Raw genomic sequence first — 9,341 nt, forward strand, 5'->3', positions numbered from 1 at the left:
GTGTGTAATATCACGTGTGTAACCCCGCGGGCACAGACAGACCCAGCCCATCCCCGCTGTGCCTCAGGGCAGCACAAATCCCGACAGGGAATTGTAATCCCGGTTCTGAGCAGATCCTGTCCCCCACAGCTACAACCCCTTCGATGGACCAAACGAAAACCCGGAGGCTGAGCTCCCTCTCACGGCAGGAAAGTACCTCTATGTGTACGGGGACATGGAYGAAGATGGCTTCTACGAAGGTATCCTGTCCTTAATCCATCAATTCATGCTAATTCATGCAGATTGAAATCAGTTCGTCTGTCAAGCRCGCTCCAAATTCTTTCCTTCGTCTGCTCCTAAGTCGGTTGCTAAAATTAGCTTTATCATCGTTGTGTTAATTAAAAGAGTTTCTGCAGCAGCAGAGCGGCTCCTTGCAGGCAAAGCTAATTATAAAATATTTTATGGTGTCAGCTTTTCCTGCTGGCAAGATTTAAGTTGACAGGAAAGCTCGGTGGCAGTTGTGGTGTTTCCCTCGCCGAGCCTTGGTGCTCTTGTGCTGGGAATGTTGTTTGTGTGCATTGTCCCTCGTGCTTGCCCCTCACCTGAACTGACATGGAAAAGGAATTGTCCTTCAGGGGTTTTTACAGCTCTGCTTTTTCCCACCAGGAGAACTTCTGGATGGTCAGAGAGGATTGGTCCCTTCCAACTTTGTGGATTTTGTTCAAGACAACGAGAGCCGGTTATCAAGCACACTGAGCAGCGAACAGGATCAGAATCTCATCAACCGCTCGGGTCCCGCTCTGGAAGGAGATCTGCTGGAGATCAGCCCTCCGAGCCACATCGACTCCGGCGTCATCAGCAACGGCGCGGGGACTCTGGACGTGAACATTGACGAGATTGGAGAAGACATTGTGCCTTATCCCAGAAAAATCACCCTTATCAAACAACTAGCCAAAAGTGTCATTGTGGGCTGGGAGCCGCCGGTCGTGCCCCCCGGCTGGGGAACCGTCAGCAGCTACAACGTGCTGGTGGACAARGAGATCCGCATGAACGTCGCCCTGGGCAGCAGGACCAAGGCTCTCATCGAGAAACTCAACATCTCCGCCTGCACCTACCGCATCTCCATCCAGAGCATCACCAACAAGGGCAACTCGGACGAGCTGCAGTGCACTCTCTTGGTGGGCAAGGACGTCATCGTGGCCCCCTCCAACCTCCGAGTGGACAACATCACCCAGATCTCTGCTGAGCTCTCCTGGCTCCCCACCAACAGTAATTACAGCCATGTCATCTTTCTGAACGAGGAGGAGTTTGACATTGTCAAGGCTGCTAGCTACAAGTACCATTTTTTTAATTTGAAGCCCAACATGGCCTACAAGGTGAAGGTCATGGCAAAACCCCATCAGATGCCCTGGCAGCTTCCCYTGGAGCAGCGAGAAAAAAAGGAAGCCTTTGTGGAATTTTCTACATTGCCGGCAGGTTTGATACTTTCCTCCCTACCCCAAAAGTCTTTGGTTAAATTTCTCTGAAAATGCTGGATAAAATAATTTAACTTTCCCAGATTCATTTGGGGGATTTAAGTGCATTTTGGTCGTGAAGTGGTAATCACATCGTACAAATTCAATTTGCAAAGTCCACAAATTCTTTGTGTTTTGGAAAGTCTGAGTTTTTTTCCCACCTGGCTGTGTTGGTAAGTGCTGCCAGTCATTTCCCATTATTTCAGAACATTGAGGTAATGTTGGAACCAGAGCAGAGGGAGTGTCTCTGTCTCTTCAGCTGCAGTGAATTGTCCTCAGCTCACAGTTCACCCTTTTGTCTGGAGCTCTTTCAGTGGCACAAGTGGTGGTGCTGCTRTGGAATCTGCATTTCAAACCTGGCAATGTCCTGGGGGACTGCTTTGAACTCATTTCCACTCTGCTGTTCAGGAAAGGCCTTTGGAGKGAGGGTTTTCTCAGCCATGCTGGGTCTGTTCTAGCTGGGATTGTGCTGAGCAGGGCCTGGGCTGTTCCTGGAGTGCAGGGAACAGGATTTGGGATCCAGAGGACACAGAATCTCTGCATTTCAGAGAGCATTTTTACAGAAATGCCAGCATTTCACAGCCTCGGCTTTGGGATCCAGAGGACACAGAATTTCAGAGAGCATTTTTACAGAAATGCCAGCTTTTCCCTGCTGTGTAGCAGAACCAAAGCAGCACTGAGGCAGTGAGAGGCTGATCCCTGCATTTCAGAATTACCAGAACCAARGGAAGGGATGGATGAATTTGGAGTTACCATCGTTGTCATGCAYTGAACTCCTCATCTCGATTCCTCAGAGCTGTGGAATTGCTTAAATTCAAACAGGAGTAGTTCTCTCCTGGGCTGACTGTTCTAAAAATGGAAATAAATGCAGGATCAGGACCAGTGGGACTGTTGAGGGTTTTTGGAGCTAATTTATGTAAAAAAAAACCTATGAGGAGCAAAGTGCAGCAGAATTCCAGAATGAACATTTATGTTGATGACCAAGACCATCAGAAATCATTGGGAATAATTTCCCCTTTAGTGATGGGGGAATAGAAAGCGTGCTGAGCCTCGGGCACTGCAGTGTATGGAACCTGTGAAGGTTGAGGAGCACTCCCTGGGGATTGTTTGGTTTGGGGAAATGAGGGGTAGGTGATATTTGGGCTTTGTGGCCAAAGCAGAGCTATTTATAGAGGGCAATGCCTTTTAATTGAGGAGGTTTTGGTGTGCTCTAAATGCCTGGGGATGTGGGTGGGTGGGGTTTTGGATCCAGAGAAAAGACCAGGTGTCCTTTAACATCCTCCTGCTGGAAAGTGCTGGAGTTTGAGCCCTCTGTGCTCCTGCTCTGGGCCCCACAGTGACCGTCCCCTCTTCCCCAGGTCCCCCTGCTCCACCCCAGGACGTTGCTGTCCGGGCTGGGGCCACGCCAGGAACTGTCCAGGTGTCCTGGAAGCCCCCGACTCTGACGGCCACGGGGACGTCCCACGGTGCCACCGTCACGGGTTACGGGGTCTACGCCAAAGGGCAGAGGGTGAGTTCAGCCCAGGGCTGGGGAGGGCTGGGGTGGCCAGAGTCGGGGTGGGGAGAGCCCTGGGGCAGCTCAGGAGCCCAGCCTGAGCTGGGGACAGTGTCTCTGTGGGGACAGCATCTCTGTGGGGACAGCATTTCGGTGACACTGAGGGCAGGGTGGTGGGTGGCTCTGTCTCATTGTGTCCCTGTGTGCCCGCAGGTGGCAGAGGTGGCACTGAGGGCAGGATGGCAGTGTCCCACAGGTGGCAGGGAGGGGGTCACAGTGTCTCACCCCTGTCCCTCTCTCCCCAGGTGACAGAGGTGTCACTCAGGGCAGGGTGACACTGAGGGCAGGCAGGATGGCCATGTCTCACCCCTGTCCCTCTCTCCCCAGGTGGCAGAGGTGTCACTCAGGGCAGGGTGACACTCAGGGCAGGCAGGATGGCCGTGTCTCACCCCTGTCCCTCTCTCCCCAGGTGGCAGAGGTGGCACTGAGGGCAGGGTGGTGGGTGGCTCTCTCTCACTGGTGTCCCTGTGTCCCGCAGGTGGCACTGAGGGCAGGGTGGTGGGTGGCTCTCTCTCACTGGTGTCCCTGTGTCCCCCCAGGTGGCAGAGGTGCCGTTCCCCTCGGCAGACACCGTTCCCCTGGAGCTGCTGCGGCTGCGGAGCCTGGAGGCGCGGGACGTGACCGTGCGGACGCTGTCGCTGCAGGGGGAGTCCCTGGACTCTGCTGCCGCTGCCATCCCCTTGGACCTCCTGGTGCCTCCACCCCCCCAGCCCCGCACTGCTCCCAAACCCAAGCCATTTGCAAGTGCCGGAGCCCCCCAAACCAAAGAAGAACACTTGGGCCCCCATGGGAAGAGGGATGAGTCGTGGGAGCAGACTCGCTCGGTGTCCCCCGTGCACGGACACATGCTGGAGCCCCCCAATTTCCACGGCCCCCACCAGGGCAGGAGATCCCCGTCCCCCAACAGGATCCTGCCCCAGCCTCAAGGCACGCCTGTCCCCCACACCGTCGCAAAAGCCATGGCCAGAGAGGCTGCACAGAGAGTGGCAGAGAGCAACAGGGTAAGGAGCTTCTCCTTAGGGCTTTTGGGCTGCTTTTGTTCCTTGTGACATTTCCCAGCACGGATTTTTCTGTCGTGTGCCGTAAGGAGCAGGTAATCATTGATAGACTCTGAAGATCCATAGTCTGAGAGGAGCAGGGTGCTAAAATTCAGGCTCTTGGCAGCCTCTGGGAGATCCATAGTCTGAGAGGAGCAGGGTGCTAAAATTCAGGCTGTTGGCGGCCTCTGGGAGCTCTGGCCAGTGGTCCTGGAGGAGAATGGGCAGCTCAGTGATGGTCACACAGAATCAGTGATTGTTTGTGAGCGAGGGCAATGCTACAGCAAACACCTCTAGAGAAACCCTGCGAGGGGAGGGCAGCAGTGCTTTAACCGAGGGTGATTTAAACATTGTGTGCTGAGTGTTCACCTTCCATCCCACCCCTGGGTGCACAGCCAGCCTGCTGACACTCCCTGGCTCTGTTGCTTTTGCAGATGGAGAGGAGGAGCGTTTTCAGCGAGAGGAGCTCAGCCCAGTACAACTCAGACGAGGAGGAGGATGGGTACGACTCGCCCAGGGTGAAGCGCAGGGGCGCCTCGGTGGACGATTTCCTGAAGGGCTCGGAGCTGGGCAAGCAGGTGAGAGCCTGCATTTGTTATGTGCCCTCTGTTGAAGGGGCAGTGAGGGTTCTGAGAGCCTGAGCTGTGTCTGGGTGACCCCGAGAGTCACAGCAGTGCTGGTGACAGCAGCGTGGGCACTGTGTGCAGCTGGGAGTGGAAACTCTGCTAAAATAACTGTGCACAACAGCACAGCTTCCATCTGACCCCACTGAAAACAAATACCACAGCGTTTATTACATTGCTTTTAGGGGAGATGTCAGTTCTAGAGAAGAGGTATTTTCATAGCTCTTGGCATAGCTGAAAAAGCTTCAGTGACAGATCTGCCCTCCTGTGTTGGAAGGTCTCAGCAATGCCATCCCTTCCTCTGCAGTCCTGAGCCATCCTCTAACTGCAGCACACAATGGTGGTGACATCCTGCAAGAATGAAATRCTGATCCTTTTAAAATGGTAATGTGATGTAACAGACAGCTGTGAAGAACAGATGATATGTGAATTATCCTGAGGCTTCCACAATTTGGTCAGCAAGTCCATTGATGCATGAAGGACCTCTTYAATAAGGGAATTTAATCAAGACTAGAACTAGATTTGGTGCTGTGAATGGAGATATTTGTATCTCCCTTTTTGGATCACCTGGGATTGAGATTGGATTTCTTGAGCTATGATCATGGGTGGGCAAAGCCAGATTGGTACAGGATGAGTGGAGCAGAGCAGAGCCCAGGGCAGTGATGTAACTGCTGTGTGGGTCCATTGTGCCATCCCAGGCTGGGTTAGGCCGGGATTATCAGCTTGGCAGGCACTCAGGGTGTGTGTGTGTGGCTCCTCAGGCTCACTACTGCCACGGGGATGAGTACCAGACAGAGAGCAGCCGGGGCTCGGACCTGTCTGACATCCTGGAGGAGGATGAGGAGGAGCTCTACTCCGAGATGCAGCTGGAGGAGGGCGGGAGGCGCCGCCTGAGCCTGGGCTCACACGGGACACTCAAGGTGAGAGGGGCTGCAGGGGCTGCTCTGGGGCTGCTCTGGGGCTGCTCTGGGGCTGCTGGGGGGCTCCATTTGGGTTATGGGATAGGTGTACATCAGTTATGGGCTCTGCAGACCATTACAACCCTCCCCGTCCCACTGAGATAGAACTGACCACTTCAATGCATTTATTGCGTCATTGTTCTCATTATCTGAGAGCTGAACTGTGAACCGATGGACTCTTCTCCTCTATGTAATTGTTGCAGTTTCTGTTCTACATCTGGGGACCTTCCCCCTGTCTGTGTGAAGATACTGCATGTGCTGCCCCAAAAAYGAGTTGTTTCTGAGCAAGGAGATTTATAAAATCTTACAAAACAACGGATATTTTCAATGTCTGAGTGATTTGTCCATGTACCCAGTGCTAATCCCATCCCTTCCACAGGCTTTAAAGGGTTCTCCCAAGAAAGGGAGTTGTTTCAGTTTTGTTTGATCAATGCTTTATCAGAATTCCCGTGGTCTGATTATTAGGGAATCACCAGAGAGAGTAGGATATGTACAATACTAAACACACCCAGTACTGAATATATATTTCCCATATTATATTTGTACATGTAAATTGTATTTGCATCTTTATGTGTGCAGTAATTACACAGACAGTGTTTTCTTAGAAAGCACAAACCCACAGGTCCATTTCTTTTTCAGTAGATGTTATTTAACTGAAATCGATACTATTTTCTCATGCATGAAAGAGTTCTCCCCATTCTTGTAACTGCTTTCATGTGCTGTACATTCAGTGCTTTTATTCTAAACTGTCTGGTACCTTTTCAAAAGAAGAAATGATTCTGTTACTGCACTACCAGAGGCTGAAACTGAAATCCTTCTGCATGCTGCTTCTGTCCCTTTCCTCTGGGAARCAGAATTAATCCTGGACTGTTCTGGTTCTTTGTTCATCAGAAGGTACATTTACTTCTTGGATTTAAATTGGTATTGCCAGAGTTGATAGCGAGAAGGTTCCAGAACCTTTATTGGGGTATTTATTACCTACAGGTATTTTGGGCCTGTCAAGGTTTGCAGGCTTCTCTTGGTACAGCAATCTCAAATTTATGATTGTTCATCCTTACTGATCTTCACCCACTTCTGTGGCAGTTTGTCCCGAGTTTAACAAGTGGGATACACATTTTTAAAACAAGTGAAAATAGGTGAAATAGTCATGAAGTAACTCAGAAAGGTCCCTGTGCCTGAAAGGGGCCAAACCCTGGCTAAGTTTAGAATGCTCMAAAGGGATACTGCTGCAATCTGGAGATGATCCCGTTGGTATTTCGGGTGCTTTGAGCCCAGGGATGTCCCTGATCTGGGCATTAAGCACGAGCAGAGATGATCTCYGTGGGCAGAATCGATAAACTGAGGCACAACCAGCACCTCGTGCTCCCTTCTCAGAGCAGCAGAGACTCTCCTGTGGGATCCTCTGTCACACCAGCCTGGGTTTGTGGAACAGCAAAACTGCAGAATGYACCTGGCATGGCCAGAATGCTGCTTTCACCCAGGCTGGGATGGTTTTCACCTGCTTCTGGCATAAACAGAGATTYCTATTTCTGCTACAGATTGTCAAACTCTGGGTTTGTGAAGCAGGTCCAAGGTTATGGTGAGAGATTTGGTGACAAACCAAGTGACATCAGAGAGCAGCCCCTGCTTCCAGGGCTCTTCCTGTGAAGCCAGGCTTTACAAATGGCACAAATTCTTTGGAATTGTAGAAAGGAAAGCAGAATTSCTTTAATGCTGAGTGTGGCACAGCTCTCCTCTGTCGGAGGCTGAAGATATTTGCTGCTCGTGCAGGATGCTGTAACAGATGCAAAGCAARGATGCTTTTGAGGGCAGAGTTGTCATGCTCAGCCTTGGGCTCTGGTTCCAGAGAAGATGAAATGGCACTTTGGCATGGGCAGGGAAGGTGTTCTAATGATTCTCATTCATTAAGGCCCTGCTGGAACCTCTGTGGGCTTTCATTCCTCTGTTTCCAGTGCATGGGTTTGCTCCTGCCAAGAGCATCCCTCAGCTGTTCGTGCTGACCTCTCTTGTTGTATCTGACATCCATCCAACTTTTAATCACCTCTTTATTTTTCACAGATTCTCATTCAAAGCATGACATCCTTTTCACTGTATAAGCTGCATGTCTTACGTTTGCCATTGCTCTAAAACTAATTTTGTCTTTATTTTTCTTTTCTTCTCCTTTTTCCTTCCCATTTTATTTTCGTCACACACTGTTGGTTCCCTGTCTGGTTTTTAACATGACATAATCTTAAGGAGTACGATAAGAATAGGAGCACTGACGCCACTTTTTGGGAGCAGCCTGACTTTTCCCAGCAGACACACCACAGTAAAAGGCTTTTCAGYATCCCCGAAGTGGCAGAAGAGGACGGAGACTACTCGGAGCTGCTGTACAAGCAGGGTTTAGGTATGCCCTACAAAAAGAACCCCCGAATGGGCCGAGCCCCCCGGCCCTRCCATCAGGAGCAGCAGAGCCCGTGGTACCCGGCCAAGGCCAGGACGTGCAGCCTGGAGGAGTTTGTGGCGGATGAGAAGGGCAGCAGGTTCAGCAGGTCCCTGTCCCGCAGCCCGGACAGCGGGCTGGACTGCGGCAGCGAGGAGGAAGAGTCCAGGTTCATCTGCAGGCAGGGCTGGGACACGGCCCCAGAGTGTGGCTGCTGTCACCAGCCCCAGCCCTGCTCCTGCCGGAGGAGCATCCGCCCGCTGCCCGCGCGCCGCAGAGCCCTGACCCGCCAGAGCAGCGTGGAGGAGGATTTCGGGGAGCTGAGCCCCTGCTGTGCCCTGCCCCAGTGCCAGCAGGGCAGGCTGGCACCCCACAAACCGCACAGGCAGCCCTGGACAGAGCGCTGCTCCGGCCAGCAGCGCCAGGGAGGCTGCAGGAACGGCCCCAGAGCAGCAGAGCCGCGGGCACTGCGCCGGCCACGGCCAACCCACACAGACCCGCAAGAGTCTCTGGTGTGTGAAAACTTCCTTCTAGCATCTGCTTGCCAAATCCGTCTGCTTCCTTTACTCTCTTTAGTTTTTGTTCCTTTTTTTCTTTCTTTTTTTTTCATTTTTGCTCCCAAATTGATTTTTAAAGTCCATCTTTGGACCCATCTGCTACATTTTCCCCCGTTTTTTTTCTTTCCCATTCATTTTTAGTTTATGACTCTGCGTTTTTGTTTATAGTTCTCTTTTGTGCCATGCTGAAATCAGATTAATTTGCTTTACAATGATTTTCCCCCAGAACAAGTTACAATAATGGCTGCTTTTATTAAAGGACAACTGAATCTAAATTTTAATTAAGGGTTAGCTGAACTATAATTTTTCCAAAAGGTTGCTTTTCTTTATTTTGCTCATCTGAATGTCGCTTAAAAAAAAAAAAGCCATATTTTTAACTGGACAAATGTTTCATCGTCTTTTTAACTTTTTCTTTTTTTTTAAGTTATTGTCAAGGAATTCATTTCACCGTGTTGTTTTTTTATTCATCTCATTCCCAGAATTTTCAGGATATGCTCTTTATCATGGAACATCTCAAGACAAGAACCAAGATCCTCCCCCCAGTGTGACAGTGACCCAGATTTATGGAGTCACAGCTTCCTCATATTTTCATTTTCTGCCTTATCTCTGCGCTCTCACCACTTTGCCGTCCTTTTTAGCCCATCTCTTCTTGCCTTTGGAGTTGCAGACTGCATCTCTGCAGGAGGATGCAGGCA

At 50.9% G+C, this 9,341-nt stretch overlaps 1 protein-coding gene across 1 annotated transcript in view; it reads left to right on the forward strand.

Annotated features, from left to right (window-relative positions):
* Positions 1-9,341, forward strand: part of RIMBP2 (RIMS binding protein 2) — a gene marked incomplete at its 5' end in the record, with an annotated part of 23,028 nt that overhangs the window by 3,226 nt on the left and 10,461 nt on the right. Inside the window, 7 exons of the mRNA XM_057383283.1 lie at positions 130-239; positions 646-1,455; positions 2,852-3,003; positions 3,588-4,049; positions 4,520-4,663; positions 5,470-5,628; positions 7,903-8,601. Of these exons, the coding sequence (XP_057239266.1) occupies positions 130-239; positions 646-1,455; positions 2,852-3,003; positions 3,588-4,049; positions 4,520-4,663; positions 5,470-5,628; positions 7,903-8,601 (2,536 nt within the window). The remainder of the gene's footprint in view (positions 1-129; positions 240-645; positions 1,456-2,851; positions 3,004-3,587; positions 4,050-4,519; positions 4,664-5,469; positions 5,629-7,902; positions 8,602-9,341) is intronic.

This window comes from Malurus melanocephalus, unplaced genomic scaffold, assembly GCF_030028575.1.
Source record: "Malurus melanocephalus ecotype Western Australia unplaced genomic scaffold, MMel_1.1 scaffold_620, whole genome shotgun sequence".
Classification (NCBI taxonomy): Eukaryota; Metazoa; Chordata; class Aves; order Passeriformes; family Maluridae; genus Malurus; species Malurus melanocephalus.